We start from the raw sequence: 26,628 nt of genomic DNA, 5'->3' as shown, positions 1-26,628 counted from the left end.
TGTGGATCTGATGTGCCAGGCCATCGAACCCACACAGTCCAGTAAACCCTATCATCCCTTTCCTTCTCCTGGTTGAAGGCAGGGCCTCTATTGTTCGTGGTCAGAGTATTCACTGTCTGATCCTTGCATTGCCCAGCTAGAGGTCCCCTCACCAGGATCACAAGAATTGTCCTCGGTTTTTCTGTGTTACAAAGGTCGCTGATCTCTTTCCGGGGCCTCTGCATCAACTACGTGGATGGCCTTCTTACTAGTTTTTTTCCCCTCTTAATTCTCGTATCCGGGTTTCAAGTTTATAGGTAGGTTCACCATCCCACTTCTTCATGTCTTCCCCTTGGTCACGCAGAAAGAACCATAACTCACCTCGTGTCCTGCTCCTGAGGTTTCCTTTCCTCCTGAGTGGGGCAGGAGGAGACCGAGACCAAGACCTCTTTCTTAGGCTGTTTCTGCGGCAGTTCTCACATTCAGGGCATTTGTAAGGCCTCTCCATCCTCTCCCTAGTGTTGGTGCATTGGTGTCGAAGATCAGAGCTTTCTCTGAAATCTAACTTGCTAGCCCGGGAGAATGAGGAGGCTTCCACACCTTCTGCTATATTCCATATCCAGGCAAACATCGTATCCACATTTGGTTCAGTCATCCTTGGATGATATAGTGTTATCAGACAGTTAACATATGATGCAGGGGCACCTTTAATTACTTTTCTCCACATGGGCAGCATGCAAGGAACACGCTCTGGATTTTGGTAGTGGGGGTCGCCTGGGTCACTGTAAATCATTTCCATCATGGCCAATTCCCGCAGGTACTGGATGCCTTCCTCTGCAGTAGTCCATCTTCTTGTAGAGCTCATTAGATCTTCTTTAAATGGGTACCTGTCTCTCACAGCAAAGAGGATCCAGGTCCAAAGACTGCTAATAAATTTCTCTTTTCCAATTTCCTGTTCAATTTCACGATCTCGGGCAATAGATCCTAGTTGCCGTGCTTCATGACCTTCTAACAGGTGACTACCAGCCCCGTCATCCCAGCATCGGAGCATCCATGTAAGAATTCGTTCACCAGGCTGCCGGCTGTAATCTCTCCACAGTTCCCGAAGTTCTGATGGGGTCATGGACTAGGTAACTTCACTCTCCTGTCTAGTTTCCTCTCTGCTTCTCTCACGTGGAAGTGGAGGTGGAAGCACCCTCGCTCTCTCTAATGAATCACCGACTATTTGTCCTGCCTCCCTTTCTTCTCTCAGAGGCTCAGGCAGGGTAGATCCTTCTCCTTCTTCCTCCCTTACTAATCACGGAGATAGACCTGTAGGCCCTGCAGAGCTCCTTATTCATGTCTTTCTTTTCACTACAGGGGCAATACTGACTTCAGATGTTGTGGTTTGGGTCCCTGTCTCAGTCATATTCTTTTTAGAATATTGAACAGTAGCTCGATAAGCACAGGCCAGGCCCCAGTACAGGGTGAGAAGTTGCTGGTTTTGATCAGGGTAGGCAAGGCAGCCTTCCATCAAACGACGTGTCGGTTTGTTGGGGTTGAATATTTGTTCTGGTGTGAAGTCCCAGGCAACAGGGGGTGTTAGTCACCCTAAGAACCTGCCTAAATTCATCCACATCCCTTGCCACCCAGGAACTGGCCCCTTTAGAGAACATCCCAGTAAATTGTCTCTCGAAGTTGGTTTTGTCCTGGCACAAGGCAACAAAAACAACACTACCTTCCCCACTCCCCATAATGTTTTAAGAGCATTGGTTAAAAGCAGTAATAAAGCCAAACAACTCAGGTAAGGATTAGTAAGGATCGCGGGTGCTTTCATTACCAGGCCCTCTATGTCAAAATCAAGAACAGAAAAAAGGTTGATTTCTTTCCCTTCTGTGTTTTTTAAGGGGTAAGTTCCACACCCTATCAAAACTGTTAGTAAAATTACAGGTATCCCCACAAGAACTGGGCAAATTGCCATGTTTTTGTTATATGTTCTCAACTTAGTGTAAACAAACAGAAAAGTGAGGCAGTTATTTTATAAACAATCTCCCCTTGGCAGTCTTCCTGGGTTTCCGGCACCAAGAATGTGGTGGTTTACTTTGGCTGAACACCAGGTGTCCGCCGAGCCTGCACAGATTTCCCCCCCCCCTCCCCAAGGGGAGATGGAGGAAAAAAAAAAACGTGAAAAAAAAATCCCGGGCCTACCAAGAACAAAAGTTTATATTTACATGGAGAAAAAGAAAGGAAGAAGCTAATAACATTACAGACACAGGCAAAGGAAACCAACAGAAAAAAATATTCTATCTCCCTCACTGAACGACGTCTTGGACAGGTGCAGCTGTCTATCCAGCCGTTCCTGGAAGGAAGAAGAAGGCCGAGTTAACTTTCCCTCCCCTTATATAGCTGGGCTGACATAACATGGCACGGAATATCCTGTTCCTCCTGGGAAAAGGAAGTTCTATTTGACTACATAAACCTATTACCTGTGCTGAATAAGTTTTCTTTACAGATGGCTCATAGGTGAACTGTGAATGCACCATCAATGGCTGTTATACTGTTCACTTTAGTTAATATGCAAAACGAAAGCTAGATTTTGAAACAAATATCAGAATTCTTTGTTTCACCATGTTAGAATATAAAGTAAGAGATAAGAATCCTGGTTGCCAATAGTCACCTGTTATGTAGCTGGCCGAGGGCTGCATATAATATCAGGTAAGAGAGAGGTCTGTGATAAGTGGGAGGTTGGATACTTGCAAATAAATCATAGATCAGATGTGTTTTGTGGAAGATAATATGAATCCTATGGTAATATACTTCTAAATTAAATTCACATGATGAAATATGGCCACAAGTGATGCTGGAAATCTATGAGCCTCACATTAACACTGATTAAAATTTGTATCTCATATAAGAATAAATAAGATTATATACACATAGCCTTCCTGAGCAGGTCACTCGGTAATTCTAATGTGTCATTTGTTTGTTTTACTTAAGGAATCAGCTGGAGGGGACATTCAGTCTCCTTTAACGCCACAAAGTATTAATGGAACAGATGACGAGAGAGTGATGCCGGAAGTGACACAGAACTCAGAACCAAGGGCTGAACCAACCCAGAACGCATTGCCATTTACCCATAGGTACAGATTCCGTTCCCACATCCTGATTAAGTGATACTTATCTCCTTCCTCATTAAAGGGACCTTTTCTCATGTCATGGCTTCCACCTAGCAAAATTAAGGATTAAAGTATATGCATTATAATCTTTGTTTTCACAAAAAAACATGAGGAAATCTCTTTGAATAACATTTTGGGGAGCATTATTTTATAATTTAATCAGCTGAATCAGCTTGAACACTGGTTAGTGCAGGTGTCCCTTTAACAGGAAGCATTATTTCAATGTTTGAGATCTTAGTAAAGTTAATTGCTTCTTAGAATATTCAAATTTAATTATTTTTGCAAACATTTTCTTTAAATGAATGATAGGATTGGATGTCAGCCTTTCATCAATGAGTTGTTGGAAGAAAAAGGACTCTTACAACACTTATGGATTATAAAATTTAAAGCAACCTTTAATTAAACAGTTCTCTGACAGTTGAAAACATTTTTCAACTTTTTTTTGAAACATGAGAGAAGTGTAATTGTGCTTCAGACTGAATTTTAATTCATTGCACTAGGAATACTGTACTCTTCTTTAAGAAAACTATGTCTTTTAATAATACAAATAATGAGTTAGGATGGATATATCTCACCTATGAGAAATTACTGTACATGGGACACTCAATAAAACTCGTTATGTACTGAGATCATGGAAAGTAACTTAAATATTTAATAAACTTAGAGCAAAGTTAGAAATACTAGATTTATTTTTTTAAACATGGTCTGAATCAGTTTAAATAGAGTTTAAGAGCTCTTGATCAAAGGTTGGGGAACACTAGGATGTCAGATATGTCATGCAAATAATTCAGAATGAGCAGAGATGGAATTGGAATTGTTCGAGACTTTTCTTGTAAAAGAACAATACTATTAAACATTTACATTTTCAAATGAGAAAAACCAAGTACTTTTTTAGCTGAGTGATTGTGTTTACTTTTACACTTCAGTCCTCAACAGTTCTTCTATTGCATGTTTTACAAGAAATGGTGCTTTGTAAGAAAGCTCTGTGCATGTTGAAGTAGTATTACATGTTGCATATCAGTGTTCTGTAACGAGTTAATTTAAACTTAGTGTTTCTGTGTTGGAATTCTCTATCAATATCTTTTTGAAAAGGAATTGTGATAGAGTCCACACAGGACTACTGGTGTTTGTTGTTTTTTTTTAAATGTGATCTTCCCTCTCAGTTTCCATATGTAAATATGTTTTCTGGTATGACAATATAGTAACTATGCTCTGGTATACATTGACCATGACTGAAGATATTTTTTGAAACTACCCAGTTGTAATTTTTGATGGTGTTGAATAGAAGTTAGAAAATTTTTACATGCTTTGCATTTTTATATTTACTTCAAGTATGCAGTGTGGTTGCCTAGTTTCAGTTTATTGTCCTGTTAAGTACCACTAGCTAGAATTGGTCTTCCAACAATAACTCTGCATTTCAAAGGTCACTTCTCATGATGATTCTCATGGAAATCATTTATCATGCTGTACTGGTTTCAGCTGGGGTAGAGTTAATTTTCTTCACAGTGGCAAGTATGGGGCTATGTTTTACATTTGTGCTGAACACAGGGTTGATAACATAGAGATATTTTTGTTATTGCTGAGAAGGGCTTACACAGAGCCAAGGCCCTTTTTGTTTTTCATACTGCCATGCTGGCAAGGAAGTTGGGAGTGCATGGGAGGTTGGGAGGAGACACAGCTGGGACAGGTGACCCGAACTGACCAAAGGGATATTGCAGACCATATGACATCATACTCAGTATATAAAGTGAAGGGGAAGACATTTGGAGTGATGATATTTGTGTTCCCAAGTAACCATTATGCATGATGGGGCCCTGCTCTCCTGGAGATTGCTGAACACCTGCCTGCCCATGGGAAGCAGTGAATTAATTCCTTGTTTTTCTTTGCTTCTGTGCAGGGCTTTTGCTTTCCCTATTAAACTGTCTTGATCTCAACCCATGAGTTTTCTATCTTTTACCCTTTCAATTCTCTCCCCAATCCCACTGGTGGGGGAGTGGGCGAGTGGTTGCATGGGCCTTGATTACTGGCTAGGGTTAAACCTGTCTTGGTTTGAGACAATTTGGAGCAGCAGAGACCTCAGACAGAAGTCCTCTCCCTCAGATTCAATACCTCTGGTTTCTCCAATACAGAGACACCAAATATGCCCAGATGTAAGTGTAAAAAAACCCTTTTTACCAAGAAGAATGCTAATAATAATAATGATAAAACTGGGTTAAACCAACTGATGAGGAGAAACTTCCCAAGCCCCACTCATTGGACCAAATTGAGATGACAGCTGGCCTCTCTCACACAGAAAAAAACCACACGTGGCCACGTGTTTCACCTCCCCCATGCCTGGAAAACCTGGCAGGAACAGTTGGAGAGTCAGCACTGGAGTGAGGTTGCAGTGCTGGTACAAGCAGTCAGAGCAGGGCTGCAGACCCCCCAGGCCACTGGAAGGACCCTCAAGACGCCCATTGGATCCAGCAATTTCGATGTTCGTTCGTTGAAGTGGTTGTAGTCCTGTCAAGGTGGTGGTGGAAGCCCCCAGGAAAGGAAAGTCCCGTGTGCTGAGGGAAGAAAATCCAGTATTAAGTGAAGTCTGAGTGGGGTCTTTTATTGGGTTTAGGGTAGGTGGGAATACCCTTAAGTACCTCCCCTGGGGCAGGGAGTTCTACACTGGATGATGTAGTACTGGATCATGGGACATTTCAGGAGTCTTTGACACCTTCTAAGATGTTACAGATGCCTGTTATGTCAGCACAGGTGGATCCATTATGGTTCATCAGAAGAGATGAATATCTTCAGGCTATGTGTGAATTGTCCCGATGCTTCCCTGGAGGGGAGTTATCACAGCTGAGTCATTTTTGTAAGGACAAAGAAACAACGCCCAGATTGTAGCCTGAGGTGGCTGGTGTGCATGCCCTCAGGACCTGAGTGGTTACTTTGCCCATCATCAGCTTGCACCTGGATTGTCTGAGTCATCAGCATTCCAGTCTTTCACATTAGTGGATACATTCTTTTCCCCTGAATAATAGTACACACCTTATCTTATCTCAAGTTCCCATCACAGTCCAAATTGGTCGGCATATTTGGGGAAAAGAGAAAAGGTGGATACCAGTGTGGCAGTTTGAGCCACATTAGAAATCCAGAATCCAGTTTCCAGGCCTCCCCCCACCCCTTCCCACAATTTATCCCAACACCGGAGAGAAACTTTCAGGCCAGAGGCTTCTATAGAGGGAAGGGGAAGTATATACATTTATTTACACAAATAAATACTATACAAACTAAAGGCAAATATATATATATATTACATTTCTATCAGTCCTTTTAAGCCCCTCACTCTAACTTTAGTCCAGGAGAAGCCTTTCAGGCTGGGAAGTAATCAGTCTCTCCCTCGTGGGAGTGTTCGGGGACCTGAACGCTCCCCCCTCACCAAGCTCCAGCTGTTTGTGGAAGTTTTTCCTCCTCACAAAGTCTAAGAAGATAGCTTTGAGTCCTTTCTCCTCGGTTTGCTGTGTGATCTCTCAGTCTCATACCTCAGTTCTGTAGGCTGCTGTAGTGTAGCTTATCAATGTACGCGTCCTGGAATGTTGATTCCTCCTCCGGGTTTTCAGCTGTCCTGCATTTAAATCACAGCAGAGACATCCTCCGGGCCTCTCTCTTCGGTCCATCTCCAATTTCACCTGGGATTCTTCTCCCGAGCACCGAGCTGATTTGTTATCAACCCGTCCACTTGGCTCTGCTTCAAATGCTGAGCCTTAAAATCCACCCCCCATCAGCCTCAATGCAGTGGGGGGGAAAAAAGCCCCCTAGCCTTGACCACAGGCAGCTCTGTCCAGTTATACACTGTCCCAAGTGTCCTGCAGCTGCGGGGGGGGGGAAGACGGCCTAGCCTCCTCCCTCTTACCTCAGGTGCTGTGAATTTCTTTCTTCACAGCACACTCACTCTAACTGCTGCCTCTAACTCTGGCCTAGGCAGAGTTGGGGGGGCCGCAGGGCTCCCCCTCCCCCAGAGGGGGAAAGAAGGAGCCCAGCCACCCCTTGACCTTCTCCACCTACACGCAGCAGACACCAACAACAAAAACTGCCAACAGCTTCCGGTGCCGCGTATATATGATTTTTCAGCAGAAGCGAACAACATGAGTGGTGATTGGCTCTCCAGGGAACACTGCTCTGGCACCAAATCACCTCTGAGCCCCTGAACTCTTGGGAGGGGGCAATTTCAAAGTATGACACCAGAATTTTTGTGTAACCCAGGACAAACCATGACATGTGCTAATGGCAGCTTCAACTTTGTTAGCAAGCTATTACCAAAGAAAATGCATATTTTTTCAAAGTATTTGAAATAAATTTAATTTTGGCTTAGATAAGGTTTTTATTAGAAATAAAGACTCATATGGGTTAGTTTTGTTTTTTTTTAATACTGAAAAGCTCAAGGGAGTGTAGCAGAGGCAGTCCTTGTATAACAAGGAATAATGATGCTCCTCGTGGTGGTGTGGACAAAGAGACTTTATTTCAAACTCGGCGCGGTTTTATTCCTTAACACCATGTGACTTCTTCAACCAACCAGGTTACTTATGTCGGGGCATGCTCTCTTGGGCTCTGTTACCTCAGCACATCCTCTGTGCCTCTAGACACGCCTCCCACATCACCCCTTTCCTAAATATCTAAAAGAAGTCACGAGAACAGTGTAAACAAAAATGCAAACAACAATTCAAACGATCAAAACATTATAAGTTACCAAGTTTCGCAGTGATCCAGCACATTGCTTGCTTGACTACTTATACTTCTATTGTAAACATTTTTAAAACCTTCTTATATTCCTATAGGGTAGTGCAACTTGGAGAGATAACTTTATTAACTTGGGCTTATCTTAACTGTGTGTAAACTACAACTTTTTTAATCTGAGGGTTTTTATAACTGGGAGATTTAACTTTATTTAAGAAACAGGGTAATCTTAGCAAACTACAATTTCTTAAAAGCGACCTGTGGCTGAGGTAATGTTATTTTGTGAGGTGTTTTGTTTTCCATTTGATTAGTCAAACAACTATTTTCATTCATTCACTCATCTCATTCATCGGTGGCCACCGTACACTGAACACACACACGAACACACATACACATGCACATTTCAGAGACTGTGTTTCACCACGTTGGTCATTTTCTAATGTAAACTTGAAACATAACATAACTCTTTTCAAACTTCTGCGTTGCTCTGGTTCCTGCTGCTGTGGTCACATATTTGAATAGGGTTTTACACACTTGGAAGAAATCTGTTTGAGTCACAAAATCTAGGGATCTCGTCCAATGTCCTGAAATCAATTCTTACCATGATTAGTAGTTTGGGAGAAACAACGCTTGAGGTGTGTGCTGCTTTTCAGACCTGCTTCTTTCAGCACTGTCACAACTCAAAAATTGATAACATACATAGTTTTTACAGATGTGCTTACAGGTTACACTGGTTGTCCCCCCTTTTGTTTAAATTTAGCATGTGTTTCAAAATGTGATGTACTTTTGCTGTTTTATGGTTTAATGTGGAATGCTTGTGACATGAGAATTTTCCTATTTGATAGGAAGTAGCTAGTTATTATTAATGTTAATCCATTTTAGTGTATCAAGGTTGCTAAGCAACTAACTCGTGTTTTACACCCTTGTGTTTTGTCTAGTGGATGTAGTAGCAGTTATGCTTTGTGGATGTGTATCTATTTGCATGTACATTTTCAACATGTCTAATTCAGATATGTACATATCTGTTTGCTAGATCTCACTTGCCATTAGCCAACTAGGGTTAATGCTTTCTGAGAGGCGTAAGGACAGCATAAGCGTGATTTCTTGACAGTGTGAGCATACCTTGATGATGTAGTTTTTATTAATTGTTTTGAATGGTCTCTTTAGAGAACCTGTATTCTGATGTAATGAATGAGACAATTGCTTGCCTTAAAACTCTGGGTATAGTGTTAAACATTGCTGCTTTAGCAGCTTCTTAGTTACTGTCAGTTATTGTCTGTGGTATGTCAGGATGTGATTTGTGTACATATATATAGAAATCATACCTTCTGCAACTTACAGGAACCAAACAGAACGCATTTCAAACAACAGGTAAGGGTTAACAATATCTCAAGGAAATTAACTTTCAAGACGGGATATTAACCTTATAGCATAATAAGCACAATCATAACATCTGAGGATTGTTTAAAAACTTTTCAAGGTAATATGAATGACAATCAGTTCCAGAACTATACAGAAGGTTGGTTCATGGCCGTAGTTTTCCTACTGATCAGTGGCAGGATTTATTCAAGTCATTGCAGCATTTTGTGTTTTTCTAGATGCATGTGTGAAGGCCCTGAGGCCTTTCACTGGTTCAGTTTTGCATCTGGTGTGGCCTTTAAAGGCAAATTGCTGATTTCTGCCACAATCTGTGCTTAAGGAGATGAATTAAAATATTACCACTAAAACTTGCCAGGGCATCTTCAAATCTGGCGTCCTCAGCTGTCATCCTATCCAAATTGTCTTTCAAAGCTGGAATGTTGGTAAAGGCAGGATTTCTTCCGTCCAGTTCTCTCAGTCATACTCTGCCCTAAATGACAAGTTTGCAAACATATTAGCAGTTTACACAGATTTTAGGTGGTGTGGTATGACAGAAAAAGCTGTTCTAGAACCAGCAGTGGGCTTCTCTCAGTTTTATCCCACTGAAACAAACTGCAATGCTTCATACCTGCTGGAAACAAGAACTAGGCAGAATTGCCTTTCAGCATCTCTATTGTTCTGTTTGCCTTTTATCACCTTGGTATAATTCTCTAACATTTGGTTTGCCTCTGCAGCTAACGATTTGTCAGACTTTAAATTGAAGTTCTCCCTTAGCAACATAAAGAGAGGGTATAGGTCCCCTATGGTTATGGTTAAAACAGGTTTTAAGCAATTGGTAGCTCTCTGAGGCTTCTGCAAGTCCTGTAAATATAAATGTTTTTTACCTCGAGTTGTGTCAGCTGTGTAGAACTTTTTTGCTGTGTTCTCTCGTCCCAGGCAAGTCCAGAGTTGTGGTTGTTGAATTCTTCCTGAAACAACCTGAAGATCTGCATCTTGGGTGGTTTTGGTTAAAGCAGCAGGAACAAATAACAGTTCATTTCTTGTGGCCGTGGTTATTAATGTGTCATCTGCATAATGATGTATTATGGCTGTCTGATACTTTATCGAGGTATTTTGCATCTCCTGAGGAAGGGCAACCCAGCAGTGACTTTGCATAGATTGTGCACTGTTTAAAACCATGATGGGAAAGAAAGGTTTCTGGGCACCTTCCGGGTGAAGGAGAATGGTTAAGGAATGGTTTTTTGAATCAGTTACCACTTGTGGCCAATTTGCTAGAAGCCTTATAGGTAGGGGCAGTCCGATCTGCAAGGCTTCTGCATGTTTTTTGACTGCGCGTTCTGCTCTTAACATTTGCAATGTTTTCCACCTGTCACCTTTCTTTGGGGTACAGGGTACGCGGGTATTTTGGGGACTGATTATTGGCATATTGTGGCTTGCCTTAATTTGTTTCCTTTCTTGAACATGAAAAGTAGTACCACAAAGGATTACAGCAAGCAGGGCTCCTACAAGCAGTATAATGCTTGTAGCACATCTTTTGCCTTGCTTATGGCACCTTTGGTATAACTCAGTCATTTCTCTGCTGTCAGGGTGTTTATGGAATGTTGCTATTAGGGGCTTCCAAGGACAATCTTCCTGAGAGTGACCTATTTCTCCACAACTAATACAACTAACTGTGTGTCTGACTTCTTTCTGTATTCTTATCTGGGCATCTAAAGCTGCAGCTAAGGAGGCAGGTAGCTGCTTCTCAGAGCTAGCCTTTTGGTAGGGTTGTACCAACTCAATAAAGTCACAGTTCTCGCTTGCAGGAGGGTTCTGCAAAACTCCTTCACAGTTTGCATTTTCTCTTTCAAAAGCCAAATGCTTGTACAGCATCTCTCTGGTTTCATTGTATTCAATTTGCTTGTTCAAAGCAGACTGCAGCTGGTCTACACATCTTAAATTTAACTCAGTATAACTTTGTAACTCTTTAATGGGGGACAGTTGATCATCTTGATCTGCAGTGAGAATGCTTTCCATAGCTTTTAGGGCTTGCCTGGCTATCTCTCTATGGTACTTTGATTGTGAATCTATATTATAATTTGCTTTCTTGCTTAATTGGTGTGCTGTGATGCCTGCCTGTGGGTATTTAATATGAATAGAGCAATTTTTCTGAAAATCAGTTAACCAAACTGTATATTGGGTGTCACTGAGAACTAGTTTTACCAATTCTTCCCAGTCATATGCGGTAAAAAGATAGATGTAACTCAATGCCTCCAAATATTTGAAAATATTGGTTAAAGACAGACCAGAACCTCTTATCAAATGCCTCAGGTTCTCTGTGACCCTATACAGGGTTTGACTCTGAGGGGACTGGCTTTGACTAATATCGTCTGGGCATGCCTGATTAACATTCAGGCTTTCCATACGAATTGCCTTGTCTAGACATTGTTCCCACATGTTAGCTGACTTCTCTCCATTTGCCCTTTTGATCCCTCCCGTTGGAATCCTTTTTTGTTCCTTCTCCCCCTCCTTCTCCCCTTCCCCCCATCCCTCCCAGTTCTCCCCCGTTGTAGCTCCGGTGAGACCGGTTCCCTGTTGGGGGGTGGTGGGCGGTACAGGCGGTGAGTAGGGGGCGGGGTTGCCTCCCTCCTCGTGTCTGTGGGTGGGGCGGGGTTGCGCCTCGGCTGGAAGAGAAAGGTCAGGGTTTGGGTCGTGAGGGGGGGAAAATGGCTGCGGCCACACCAGGACACATGGTCACTGGTCATCCGCAGCGAAGTGGGGTAGGTACGCTGAATTAGCTCCCCCATCGCTGCAACAGAATTGCCTGCTGTGGGCCCATAGGCCAGGAGCTTGCATGGCAATTCTGTCCCTTCCCAGCGACTGTGTTCTCCCGGTTCCCGTCCCTTTCCCCGGTATGTTCTCTGAGTTTCTGTTACTATGTTGTGTTGTGCTGCTACCAGCAGTGTGTGCAGGGGGTGCGGTGTGGGTTTTTTGTTTTTCCCTGTGTGCTTTGTGCAGGCAGAGTTTATAACCAAGTAAACTGCTTTATATTGCAAAAATTGGCAATCACCTGTGTCTGTGTTTCGTTTCAATGTATCATGAGGTTTCTATGGAAACAAGTGTGTGTGTTTACCTTATCTACGAGCGGCTGGGAGTACACATTTTCTGAGTCCCTTGTGTAGCAGTTTTGTTTATCTGGCAGTCTTTTCTCTGCGGTTTTTTTTTTCTCTCGGCGTCTCTGCATGGGTCCGGGTCTGTTGCGGCTGTGGAGTGGAGGGGCGCGCGGCGGTGGCTCGGCACGGGGCAGGGTCGGCGCGGGTGTCCTCGGCGCGTGGCTGGTGTCTCGGTGCAGGCTGCGAGCGGCGGCGCGGGGCAGCGTCAGGCGCGGGGTAGGGTCAGGCACGGGGCAGCTGTAGCGATGGGCTTGGGGCTGGCTGCAGAAGCAACGCTTGGGGGTGCAGGCGATTGGCGTGTGCGGGCTGCTGAAGCGGCGAACGGCGGCGGCGGCACTGGCGGCGGCGTCTCAAGTCACGCAGCGGGGGCTCGGCGGGAGTCCAACTCCGTCTCTGGCGAACACGGCGTTCGCGGTGGCGGCGGCTCCGGGGCTCCCGCAGTTCACTGGGCGGTGCGGGAGTCGGGGCTCGCTGTATCAGGAAGGCGCGGCGCCTTCAGTAAAGCCCGCGCGATTTGAATGCGGCGCGGGGGCTTTTTTGCGGCGGTACTTTTTAAGCACACCTGCAGGGTCAGTCAGCGGTGGTGAGCGCGGCAATTTCTGCTGGACAGAAAACTGAAGCGGGGCTCCGCGGGGGTCAGCGGTGGCTGGAGATGTTAAGAGGCGGCAGCAGCAAAGCTGCTTCTCGCACGTGGTCCTGCCGCAGCAGTCGGCAGCGGCAAGGCCGCTTTTACCAGATGGCTGACACACGGGGACCGACAGGCTTTTCCCTGACGATCTTAAGGTGCTCCACGGCCCGGATCTCCGAGCTGCAGGCACAGTCTCGCCCAGGGAGCAGTCTTAGGCGTGCGGAATGCCTCCCAGTTGGACTCACCGCTTTTGATGTTGTGTGGACCCTCTGCTCTCTCCGGTTGCTACTCGACCTCTCGATTTCTTCTTCAACTTCTTTCTTCTCTTCTCTTGTGCACTTTCCTAATATTTTTGGAACTCCTAAACTAACTTTCCGTTTCTCACATGCCACTGAGACCACGGTTTTACTGACGTCAAGGTTTTTTGCGGTAAAGGCTCCCGTCTCCGAGAATTGAGACGATCCCGGAGCCACCGGCTGATTTCCTGATTCAGGACAGATATCTGGCTTAATATAAGCTAAAAGAGTCCAGGGTAATTGGCTTAATATAAGCTAAAATGTGTCCCTGATTCGGGTCGCCATATGTAGCAGAGGCGGTCCTTGTATAACAAGGAATAATGATGCTCCTCGTGGTGGTGTGGACAAAGAGACTTTATTTCAAACTCGGCGTGGTTTTATTCCTTAACACCATGTGACTTCTTCAACCAACCAGGTTATTTATGTCGGGGCATGCTCTCTTGGGCTCTGTTACCTCAGCACATCCTCTGTGCCTGTAGACACGCCTCCCACAAGGGAGGACATTTATATATCATTATTTAACCCAGACAGAAAACGCTTTCAGGTACTTTCTGACAATTTTTTTAATAGAAAGAAAAGAATCCTTTTGTGTGTGTGAGTGTCAAGGAACACTGTCTCAATCAGAAGGAAACTACCATTTAAAGATATGTATATTCCAAAAGATTCCAGTTATTTCCCAGCACCATTATGTTTTTCTAAATGAGGACAGAACTTAATTTGGAAATCAACTGCTTTGATTCGATATAATTGTTAGCTGTAATGAAAGCTCTCTAAAATGGCACTATGTAACACATGCATGAAAGAGATGGAAAGTGAAGCCTCCAGGATTGTGCTAGTGCTGGTTAAGTGGGTGAGCAAGTTTGAGTTGTCTTCCTGCCGAAATCTCCAATGCTCAGCAAAAGCCCTTCCCCTCCCTCCCCTTTTCAGCAAAAAAAGGAAAGGGAAAAAAAATTATAGAAACTGAAAGAAACCGAAACCAACTGAATTATACCAAAATATATGTGTATTTTTACATATATACAGTTATATACAGTTATATACAGTAAGGATATTATGTACAACTCCCAAGAAAGGGGAGAGGGGAAGGGAAAATGGGAAAAAGGGGGCAAAAAAGAGACAAAAATAAAACAGGTATGCACAATCAAGAAACCCGATAACTAACAAAATAAAGAACTATTAAAATCTCACCACTTCCCTTGAGAAAAGCAGGATGGCTGGACGTGGCCCAGCACTCCCCCCTCACGCATGGTAGACAACAGCAGTCACTGTAGGCCTCAACTCCAGATAAGCAAGACCGAGACAGGGACCTACCGTTCCCAAACCTCCCCGGAAGAGAAGAGAGCGAGGTCTCTCCAGTCGGCTTTATTTATACCTCAGTTTACGTAAAGGAATAGCATGGAATACTTCCTTAGTCACTTCCCTAGTTCCTTCCTGGTTACAAGCTGATCTCCAGGAAGGCCTAGGGTGAAAACTATCACAGTGGGCATGTTTTTAGAGACCATTCATAATATTAAATTGGCAAGTAGATAGATATACCTAGTTGCTTGTGCTGGCTGGAAGGGTGCTCTCTGCAGGAAGTCTGCCCCTGATTTAAAAAAAAAAAAAACCAAGCCAAACCCACAAAATTTTACACCCTGATCATTGGAGACTCCTTGGGCTTTTCATGTGTCAGGGATACTGTCATGGGTTAAGATTGGCCCCCTCTCTGAGAGTTCGGGGACTCAGAGGTGATTGGGTGCCAGGGCAATGTTCCCTGGAGAGCCAATCACCATCCATGTTGTTCACTTCTGCTCAAAATCATATATACACAGCACCGGAAGCTGTTGGCAGTCTTGGTGTTGTGCTGCTGGTGTCTGCTGGGTGTAGGTGTAGGAGGCCGGGGGGTGGCTGGGCTCCCGCTTTCCCCCTCCAGGGGGGAGAGGGGAGCCCTGCGGCCCCCCCAACTCTGCCTGGGCCATAGTTGGAGACAGCATTTTGGAGTGTGTTTTGTGAAGAAAGAAATTCACAGCACCTGAGGTAAGAGGAGAGAGACAGGCTTTGCAACCAAGCCCTCTCCCCCCTCCTTTTCTGCAGTTAAGCTGTGGAGGGGGGCTTTTTTCTTTCCCTCCACTGTAAGTGGAGGAGAGGCTCAGCATTGAAGCTGAACCAAGAGACAGGCTGGAGGAGGTAGACTCAGCGCTCGGGAGAGGAATCCCAGGCGAAATCAGAGGCGGATTGATAGAGAAAGGCCCGGAGGATGTCTCTGCCGTGATCTAAACGGAGGAAGTTCTAGTTCAGAGCATGAGAATTGCCTACTTCCTGCTGTTTGTTTAGCAAGAACTCCAAGGGGTGATTCAGACAATGTGAACTGGGTGTTTGATATTAGATGATATAAATACCATACTTAGGGACAAGTGAGCACTCTTCTAACATATCTGTCAAGTACATTCTTAGAACAGGAATATAATCCTTATGCAATTTATATTAAAAAGCATACAACTTGCAACATATAATTATTTCCGCCTTTAATCACATGCATAAGAATTAAAAGAAAAATGTAGTAAAAATGAAGAAAATCAAAAAAGGAATTATCTTCCTGTATTGGGTTTCTGTTGCCAGGTTTTGGTAGCGGGGTGGCTTCTGTTAGAACCTGCTAGAAGCTTCCCCCCCATGTCCTGCAGAACCAATGCCGGTTGGCTCCAGGATGGACCCACCGCTGACCAAGGCCAAGCCAATCAGGAGTGATAGTAATGCCTCTGTGAAAACATACTTAAGAAGGGAAAAAAAGTTGTTGGGCAGACGTAAATTGCAGCCAGGAAAGAACAGAGTGAGAACATGTGAACAACTCTGCAGACACCAAGGTCAGTGGAGAAGGAGGGAGAGGAGGTACTCCTGGCACCAGAGCTGAGGTTCCCCTGCAGCCTGTGATGAAGACCATAGTGGAGCAGGCTGTCCCCCTGCAGTCCATGGAGGTACATGGGGGAACAGAGATCCACCTGCAGGCCGTGGAGGAGCCCACACCGGAGCGTATGGATGCCCAAAGGAGGTTGTGACCCTGTGGAAGGCCCATGCTGGAGCAGGGTCCTGGCAGGGACCTGCTGACCTGTGGAGAGAGGACCCCACTATGGAGCAGGTTTCCTTGGTAGGACTTGTGGCCCTGTGGGGGACCCACATTGGAGCAACTTGATCGTGAAGGACTGCACCCCATGGAGAAGTGACCCATCTTGCAGCAGTTTTGTGAAGAACTGTTGCCTGTGGGATGGACTCACGCCGGAGAGGTTCGTGAAGGACCGTTTCTCATGGAAGGGACCCTATGGGAAGTAGGGGAATGACTCCTCTCTCTGAGCAGTGGCATAAACAACAACTGACCATAACCCCCATTCCGTCTCTCTGCACCACTGGGGGGGAGGAGGTAGAACTTCGAAGGAAGGAGGGGTGGGAGGAAGGTGTTTTTAAGACTATTTTACTTCTCACTTTTTATCTCCCATTACTAATAAATTTAATTACTATCCCCACTTTGAGTCTGTTTTTCCTGTGATGGCGATCAGTAAGTGACCTCTCCCAGCTCTTATCTCAATTCATGAATCCTTTGTTGTATTTTCTCTCCTCTATCCAGTTTCAAAGGGGAGGGAGAGAGCGGCTTTAGCGGGTACCTGGCATCCAGTCAGGGTCAACCCACTACACTTGTTTAAGGAAGGAACTTTTAATTTTCTAAAACAATATATCCATTGTGTTCAACCAATCCAAAATATGGTTGACATTAAAAGATTTTGTGTTAATACCTTGGCAACTGTAAACATTGCCTCTATAAATTGAGATACGTGGTATTTCAGATTAAATCAGATTCTGTGGGACATGTTCATTTGTGAATTTTGTTAGGTATTTTCAATAATACAGTTTTCTCAAATGTGTTATGCCATTTAGGAGTCTACTCTTACGGCACGGTGACTTTTTAATGTCATCTTCAGGCATTGCTGGAGGACTTTTTCTCTTTATTCTAGATTTTCCTAGTAATTTAGTTGAATAATTTACTTTTTATTTTATGCATTTTGATACCAGGTATGTATTCTTGTTTAAATTTGTGAACAGTGTCTGTGAGATTTCTTTTATGGGATGATTTGTACATATATTATTTAGAATATTTGCTGTTTTGTTAATTCTAAACTCAAATACACAATCATCTTTTAACGAGAATTCAAATGATAGTTATAGGAGATCATATGTAGACAGTTGATACCTCATGTTTTCTTCATACATACTTCCATTTTTCATTGACATTGCTGAGAGTCATCATAGGAAACCTTTCAACCAGTAAGTAAGGATAAGTTGCAAACTGAACTTTCCCCAAACACCATGAAGGAGTCCAAGGTGTTGTCTTTACTACACTAGAAATCTCTCAGTAATTTTTGCTGAAGTTAGGTCAGCATTTCCAACTGTAACAGGAACCTTTTGTACTTGTGTCTTTTGAAACATTTTTTCAAAACTGAAAACTGTCGTTAGGATCAACAAGAACAGAGACCAAAGAAATGCTACACATTCTCCACAAAAAAGCACAGTGAAAATTTTTGAGACGAAATAACCACTTTGTGGAATTGCTTTTTATTTTAAAATAATCTGTGGAAATACTTATTATTTTGAGGGTACAAATGTCATACCTTGTTTGGATTGGAAACCTCAGTGTATATTTACAGATATTTTTCAACTGCCCATTTAGAGAAATATTCTCTACAGAAACAGAAAGCAAATAACATCTGAAGTTACCAGGAAAAAACCCACATGGCTATTCATCTCCTGAACCTCTAGTGAATTTTCTAACAGTCACGACCCTTGAAAAGAGAAGCCTTTTGTGAAAAACAAAGGCAGAGGGGATGTTTTTCAAGACAAATATGAACATATTTGATTGCTCAAACTTCGCTGTCCCATCCTGGTTGGTTAGGGAAGTTAATGCCTGAAAGTATCTCACGACCAAGATAATGTCAACCATTCATACTTATACCTTCCGTTTAGGATTAATTCTTGATGGGGGGCTTTCTTCAGAGTCTGTTATTTTGACTACTTGTAACAAGACTTTCCTATGGCAGTCTGTTCTGCAGGTAAGAGCATCACGCAGTTTGCACCCATCTGCACACATGTGCTTTGCCTCTCCAAAAATGGACCTCTTCAAATTATGCCCCAAAAAGCCAGTCAAAAGCATAGTCACAGAATATTAAAAGCTTCTTGTAGTCTAGACTTGGGTTTCAGGGTACATATTCCCATCCACATAGGAATTCTTAAAAAGTTTACACAATTTTAGAGAAAGAAAATTTAAGAGAATTGAAGATTTGTGGCCTTCTGATCACTTTTAAGTATGCTGCAGAACAATATGCATCAGTATCTTATTTCGATTCTTATGTATTTTACTCATCTCAAGATTTGCTTATTGTCAACTTTGGATTATTTTGTAAAATCAATATACAGAACATGAATGAAATTGTGTAACTTATTGTAGTCATGGCAAAATGCCTCTGTCATATTCCTTAGAAGTACAAGAAATTGAAGTGTTACTGAACAATTTTGAGTTCAAAGTCCACAAGCTAAAAAACAGTTTAAAAAAACCAACTCAGAAAACAAGTGAAAATAGGTAAGCTTTACAAATAAATCTAGTTAAGATAGTAATTCCTTTGGAGAATGTTGTGGTCTGGGTTCTCTGTGGGAGAACTGACAAGTTCTACCACATTCACGTGACATCAGGGCCAAAAAATTATGCCTGAGGGGCTTCCATAGTGCCCTGATACATTTCTTCCTAGATAGGCACTCAAGATGGGTCCGATGAAGTGCCATCTGAGGATACTTACTTCTTTTAGCTTTTAAACATCTAAACCTGGGGAAGATGGATTTCATTTACTAAGCTCTCTTTACCAGGTCCATCCTTAAATTGTAATTCCTGCTAACATAATCTAGAGTTGTGCTTCCTGTTTTCCATGGAGGCAACAGAGTGTCTCATTCCTGAGCATTGTTGTCACTCTGCCGTGGCTCCCTGGTGGGCTATTTCATTCACTTGGCCCACTCTCCAGTTGATGGTTCCTATCCAGATAGCCTAAGCCCCCAGAAGACTAGAGTAAAAGTGCATTGATCAAGTAAAAGTCCAAAGTTGCTTTATTGTAAGCCATTTCAGAATGTGCCTGAATGCACAGTGTTCAGGCTCCACCTGCAGAAGTTGTGTTATTGAAAACAATTGTGTCATTGTGTCATGTTGATTCTTTTCTATTGCATTGTGGTAGGCAGACCCCTTGCAGTGGAAGTTCAATAGCATTCACCTGCTTCCTGCAGACATAGGTAAAGGTTAGAGGCATCCAAACATAAACACAGAAGTGGAATCTTTTGTCTGTCAAAAATATGAACGTATTTGCTTTATGTGGCCAGGTTTTGGTAGCGGGGGGGAGGGTACAGGCATCACTTCTGTGAGAAGCTGATAGATGCTTCCCCCATGTCCAGTAGAGCCAATGCCAGCTGGCTCCAGGATGGACCCGCCGCTGGCCAAGGCTGAGACAATCAGGAATGATAGTAACACCTCTGTGATAACATATTTTAAGAAGGGAAAAAAAGTTATTGCACAGATGAAAATTGCAACCAGCAAAGAGCAGAGTGAGAACATGTGAACAACTCTGCAGACACCAAGGTCAGTGGAGAAGGAGGGAGAGGAGGTACTCCTGGCACCAGAGCTGAGGTTCCCCTGCAACCCGTGATGAAGACCATGGTGAAGCAGGCTGTCCCCCTGCAGTCCATGGAGGTACATGGGGGTGCAGAGATCCACCTGTAGCCCGTGGAGGAGCCCCATGCTGGAGTGAATGGATGCCCAAAGGAGTCTGTGATCCTGTGGGAGGCCCATGCTAGAGCAGGGTCCTGGCAGGGACCTGCTGACCTGTGGAGAGAGGACCCCGCTCTGGAGCAGGTTTTCCTGGTAGGACCTGTGGCCCTGTGGGGGACCCACGCTGCAGCAACCTGTGCCTGAAGGACTGCACCCTGTGGAAAAGTGAACCACATTGCATCAGTTTGAAGAACTGTAGTCTGTGGGAAGGGCTCACGTTGGAGAAGTTTGTGAAGGACTGTCTCCAGTGGGAGGGACCTCGTGCTGGAGCATATTAAGGGCTCCTCTCTCTGAGCAGCATCAGAAATAACCTGTGATGAACTAAATGGGGAATACAGTTAAACAGACATCAACATCTGTAATTTTACATCAGCTTTATGCTTTAGGGAAGCTTTCTGTTTAAGTGTCACAGCTTTTGAGTTCCTTTAATATCACTGTAGATGCCACTGACATTTTGTAGTGTAGGCAGAAAGAAGTTTGTGTTTGATCATATAACAGGATGTTCTGCTGAGATGACTTCAAATTGCTGAGTAGCACTTTGGTGAGATGTGGACAAGTGACAATTCATAAGCAGAATCAAAGTATTTCACAGTGACACCAAACAGCCATTAAGTTTTGTCAGTAATGAAGTAGACTATAAGAGGTGTTTTGGGGTTTTTTATCAGGTCTTAAACTATTTGGCAATTGAAGGAAGCTGGAGCTGGATGAAGGTGGTGAAATAAAATGTCTGGGATTTGTTTTCTCAAGGGCTCTGTTTTCTCAAGTACACAATAATGAAACATTACTAGTGGTCCACTCATTATAGATTGTAGGGTTGTTGCCTTTGCAGATTTTACTCTCTGGCATTGTGGTATAATGATGTTCTGTCTTCCTGTCATGAAATCCAAAAGGTTCCATTTTGAAACTCTCCAGAGATTTTAGCATTCTTGTTTAATTCTACTTTAGCACTTTATGAATAATTTGTGCTGGACTTAACATTCAGTACAGTGGGAGGCTCAAAAAAGTTGGACTTTAAACCTCTTCCCATCATGCTGTTTGCCCTACCCTTTTCCTAGTCTAGATACCTTATCAGGGAAAGTATAATAGATCTCGCAATGTTAGAAAACAAATGTACTCTAATGGCACTGTGGCACATAGGTGTAGCCTCATGAAAAGATGGGAGCTCAGCATCTGTTCTGCTCTCTGTGAAATCACAACGAGCAAAACTCATGTGCAACTTCATATTCTTGGCATCCCTGTTGGGTTTGTGATGAGTTCTGTAAACTGGAGGGGAGAGAAGCAAGGAGCAAAACTTTATATTCTTCTTTGGAACTGCTGCTTCAATGCAGTGTTGAATTGGGAAGAACTGGTCTATAAATTTACTTTTTTTAAATTCCAGTTGACTTATAAGCCAAATCATAGAATCCTTTAGGTTGGAAAAAAACTTTAAGATTATCAAGTCCAACTGCAAATCATCTACCCTATGCATTATTCTGAAAAGAAGCTGAAGGAAACCTAAGATCACTTAGATCCCACAAATGAAAATCTAAGATCATTTAGATCCCATGGGCAAGGAAGGCAAGAAACCAGCATGGCTGAGTAGGGACCTGTTGGTCAAACTAAAGACAAAGAAGCAAATGTCTAGAGAGTTTAAACTAGGGAATGACATTTCTGGGAATGTCTCCCCAGGTGATGGGGTTTTCCAGGAAACCATCAGGAGGTTCTTTTCTTCTTTTGTGTGGCCTTATCTATCACCTTACAACTTCTGAGTGCTCCATAGATAGTTTAGTTTAAGCTTTATATATAGGCTATTGATAGGCTATCACAGGAAACAAATGAAACTTAATTGAATTTGCCATGCTCTCACATAGCTTCTGTTCCCTTAATGGAATAAAATTATTTTGTTGTCAGCATGTATGTTGACAGTTCACCTCCTACCCTAACTGTGTGATTAACGCATGTTGTTGCATTTACTGTGATAAGCAAACTGGCAACTGTAATGCAAAATATGAATCGCACCAGTAGTTATTATTTGATATTATAACATAACCTAATGCACTAGCTGGGCAGTGGCCAAATAGTCATCATTCAGAATCTTTATGCAACTGCCTAATCATATATAACTGTAGGTCATTCTATAGCACGTCTTTTTCTGATAGTGGAGTTGTGAGGCCCTGCAGCTGTGATGATTGTTCTGCTAAATTCGATGTTTGCGATGAAAGTAAGACAGAAACCAGCATTAAGGGGTCTTAGAGACTGAGATATGCTGTGGTATCACCAACAGAAGGTTCAACTAAGATTGTAAATAAATGCTTGCAAATCTTTCACATCAACCCCTCGTAACAGTTGCTGTCTTCAGCAGAGGCAGAACACACCCCAGTTTAAGCTATGACAGTACCTAGAAATGCAAACAGAGGCTTATGCAGAGGATCTCCACCCCTTACATGTGGCATGTGTCAGATTTACATGGTTGGGAGAGAGGTCCCTTTAGCCACTTCACTGCTCTGTATGTGGCTGTGTCACCAAAAATTGTTAGGAAGAAATTAAACCCTCCAACATTACCTTTTAAGTGTTAGTGAGCCAGACATTACTTTATTCTGACCAGGATATGTAGCAAATCATTCCAGCTACATATGTCCCTTTTAAGACTTTTCATGTATTTATACATTTTGGCAAACAAAGAAATTAACGTTCATTGGTTCTAAGTTACACAATTCTCTTCATTAATAAGTATTCTATCTTTTATTGGTTATTGATCTCTCACCCTTAATGCTAATTTGGTCTGCATTCTTTGGTCCTCTTATCATTCTTCCTCAGACAGAGAGTCTCCAACTTTCAGGGTAATGTCTTTGTTAATCTCCTCTGTATCTTCTGGTTACTCCAACGTGTCTTTGAAGGACCATAAATTTAAGATCCCAGATATCCAATCTTCAACTCCCTCAGGCTTTGTTTATTCAAGCTTATCAGAGCTAGTCCAGAGAAACTCAAAGCTTCAGTGGTTTAAAGATCAAACTAACAAAAGTCTCTGAAAAGAAACCTAGCCACCTGCTATTATTAATAAAAAAATTTAGGAAAGTTATATCATTTCCAACAGCTGCAGCTGCTCAGAATGTAGTTCTGTCTTTGTCATTGCAAAGCTGAGGATGTCTGCTGAGTTCTATAGACTCAACCTGTATCTGCAACAACCTGGCGTGGAGTGAGCAGTTTGCGGAGAGTGTGAGCTCCCTAGTCTGTATGGCCTTCAGAAACTTGGGCCTTTTTGGCCCTATTTCACTTAGTGGAGATGTGGTCACTGGGAAAAAAGTTGTTCTTTGTTCTTACTACTGCAGCAGGTTTGAAGTTGAGAGACCTGTAGGGCAGTCGAATACTCTCTTCTCTCATTGCTGACAGAGTGTGGATTGTATCAATGTACACATAAATTGTTGTTATAGGTAGGATTTTTGTGACAACGGCCAAGAATGCGCTCAGACAGCAATTTAGCAGGCAAGGCACAAGGCACTCTTTATTTACAGCAGGCTTAGTTTTATAGTCTTTTCTTCTCTTCACACGTCAGTATATTATATTTCATTGGTTAGGTGTTCCTGTCCACATGTCCAAATTCATCTTCTGATAGGTGGTCAATATTCCTTCGCGTGCTGGCAAATCTCAAAAACAACACCTGTTATTTACTGCAGCTCTTCTTTAATTGCTTTCTCCTGGGTTGTTTACATTCCTTTACAATCTCACAGCTGCAACTGCTCAAACTCAAGGCCTAAGCTGTCTCTAGTCAAGTTGTTTCCCATAATTCCCCCTTTTTGTTTTTCTGCTACAAAAGCCGAGTTTATCATCCCCTGCAGGGCCCTTTGCAGAAAGGATAACAAACATGGTAGTAGCAACACAATTATTATGAGCACTAGGAGGCAATAAAGACCTAACTTTACTACTTGCTTGATCCAATCACTAAGACCCCATCCATTCAACCACCCATCAATGCCAAAAAATCCTGTGTTATCTTTTGGGTTGCCGCCTGCAAATCTGCTATGCTCTTGTATATAGACTCAGAATGGTCTGATAGATTCATATAACACATTCCCTCAAAATCCCGACACCCGTGCCCATGTGCTAAAAGCAAAAAATCAATAGCAGCTCTATTTTGAAGCGTGGCATGGCGTACACTATCTACATCTGTTGCTAATTGGTACAAAACTTGAGAAGTTTAATTTACTTGCTTGATTACCCAACAAACCATTCTATTTAATGTTCCTAACACTTTAGCTGCTGCTACTCCGGGGGCAAGCACTGAAGAAGCTACAATCTCGCCGTGATTCCACAACCGTATGTAATTTTTACATGCAGGTGTCAATACTAAACTATGCTTATATCGTGTATGTGCGTGAAGGTGAGTGTGATTTACTAAAAGTTTCTGAGTTGGTGTCAACAGTCCGAGACGACCGATGGTACAAGGTCCTCCTTTTATTTTTCTGGGAGTTCCCAGCCAGGCCCTGTCTCCACATATGCGAAACAGGTCAGGGGGCAATTGTCTCACAGCATCAACCCCTGGGGCAGGATCAGTCTTATTGTGCCCCAGGTGTTGGCACCAAGCAGAATAATTCTGATAAAGGGGTATACTAGGGGATACATCTTGTAGTACCATTGTATCATCCTCATATATATCATGGCCAGGCCTATAGTTAAAGAAAACACAGCTCTTGGCCGTTAAACTCCCTAAGATGTCTAATTCTTGAGGCGGCAAAGCATGTGAGAGAGAATGATCCCACAAATCCCAATTGTCTGTACAATTCCACATAACTCTGCAGGGGAGAGTTATGTGGAGAGTTATGTGTCTTCTCTAGGGGTCTAAGGCCAGTCGTTACAAGGCTGGCCTCACTGCTGTTTAACGGAATCCCCACTAAAGAGGTATTGAAAAGGCTACTCGGGTTGCGTAAGTGAGGCACAAAAGGTGGTTTGGTTTAAGGCGTTCATCAGGGTGACCCAGACATTTTTACTGTTCCACGGGTTCAGATGTTGGAGGTTCACATCGCTTCTGATCGGGTTCAGGTCGCCTTTGATCATCACCATGGCCAATAGCAGGATGCACACACCTGGCAGGAACCCACCAGGGTCCGGCATCTGTGGAAACACAAGCATACCCACGTCCCCAGGTAATAAGCTCCCACAGACCCTCCCACTCTCATGTCTGAAGGTTGCAGACCAGTACTCTGGCCTTAGGCCAGAATTCATCTCCTGCTCCCTGTAACAATAAAAAATGCATTAAGATTACAGGATTTTCTGCATTGGGAGGTACCGTGAGGTGGTTTAGCGTGTACACCACTTTCCATGTACGATTCTGTGGTGTTTCACCATGCATTCTCCCTTTTTGTTTTTCAAGCATTTGTTTCAGTGTTTGATGGGTGCGTTCCACAATGGCTTGGAACGCGGGATACCTGTGACATGATAAATGCCCCATTGGTTAGGAAAGGTAGAAGTTTTAGTCTCTGTATAACCTGGGCTATTATCAGTCTTGATAAGATGGGAAATACCTAGAGCAGCAAAAGCTTGACACCAATGCGCAATGACATCTCTGCTCTTTTCCCTGGCATGGACAGAGGCCCACAGCACAGCTGAGTGTGTATCAACTGACACGTGAACATATTTGAGGTGACCAAATTCAGGTACATGCGTCACGTCCGTCTGCCAGATTTGCAGACTTTGTAACACACGGGGATTAACATCTGTTGAGGGCAAAGGTATGTGAGGCTGACAGTCTCCACAAGATGCAATAATGTCTCTCGCTTCACTGTTCGTAAGGCCAAACTGATGCTGCAAAGCACGCGCACCTTGATGGAAAAAGGCATGAGAAGATACTGCTTGCTGCCATTTGTCCAGTACAGGAGCAGCCCACGTAGGGGTTGCCAATGCATCGGCCAGCGCTTTACCTTCATAAATGAATCCAGGCAGATCAGTGTGGCTACGGACGTGCAAAACATAATAGGGCTGTGCTTGATGCTTTAGCTCATGCCATAGGAGTTTTAGTAGATGGAATAACTGCTGGTGATTTACTTTTTTTAACGCAGAGAGATCTAGGCATTGCAGGACACCTGCAACATAGGCAGAGTCAGTTACCAGATTCAAGGCAACATAAGTGTAGAAATACCATTGCTACAGCACGGAGCTCTACCAATTGAGGGGACCCATCTTCCTGGCCTACTAGCTCATGCCACTGACCTTGTTCCTGCCATGTGACCACCGCTTTCCCTGTCTTTCCAGACCCATCAGTAAATACTGTAAGTCCCTTAACTGGGACAGGGGATAACAAGGGCTTCTCTATCAGGTGTAGTTCCAAATGAAGTTGCAAAAATTTGTGAGAGGGCACGCGAAACAAGACCTCTCCTGCAAAATGCAACAACGCTAAATGGAGATCAATGCTGTTTGTCAAACACCATTCTAGGTAATCGTGGCGCATGGGCAAAACAATATTTTGGGTATCTCTGCCAGTAAGCTGAAGACAACGTTGCTGTCCCTTACAGATTACCTTGGCAACTAGCTCGACAAGGGTGCTCGCTGT

The 26,628-nt window shown here is 43.3% G+C and overlaps 1 protein-coding gene across 1 annotated transcript in view; it reads left to right on the top strand.

Moving 5' to 3' along the window:
* LOC113958804 (homer protein homolog 1-like) overlaps positions 1-26,628 on the top strand; it is a 149,506-nt gene that overhangs the window by 62,719 nt on the left and 60,159 nt on the right. The window contains exon 5 of the mRNA XM_027667343.1: positions 2,956-3,098. Coding sequence (XP_027523144.1) covers positions 2,956-3,098 — 143 coding nt within the window. The remainder of the gene's footprint in view (positions 1-2,955; positions 3,099-26,628) is intronic.

Source organism: Corapipo altera, unplaced genomic scaffold (assembly GCF_003945725.1).
Source record: "Corapipo altera isolate COAL_440 unplaced genomic scaffold, ASM394572v1 61242, whole genome shotgun sequence".
NCBI classification, from domain to species: Eukaryota; Metazoa; Chordata; class Aves; order Passeriformes; family Pipridae; genus Corapipo; species Corapipo altera.
This window is presented reverse-complemented; position numbering and strand designations above follow the sequence as displayed.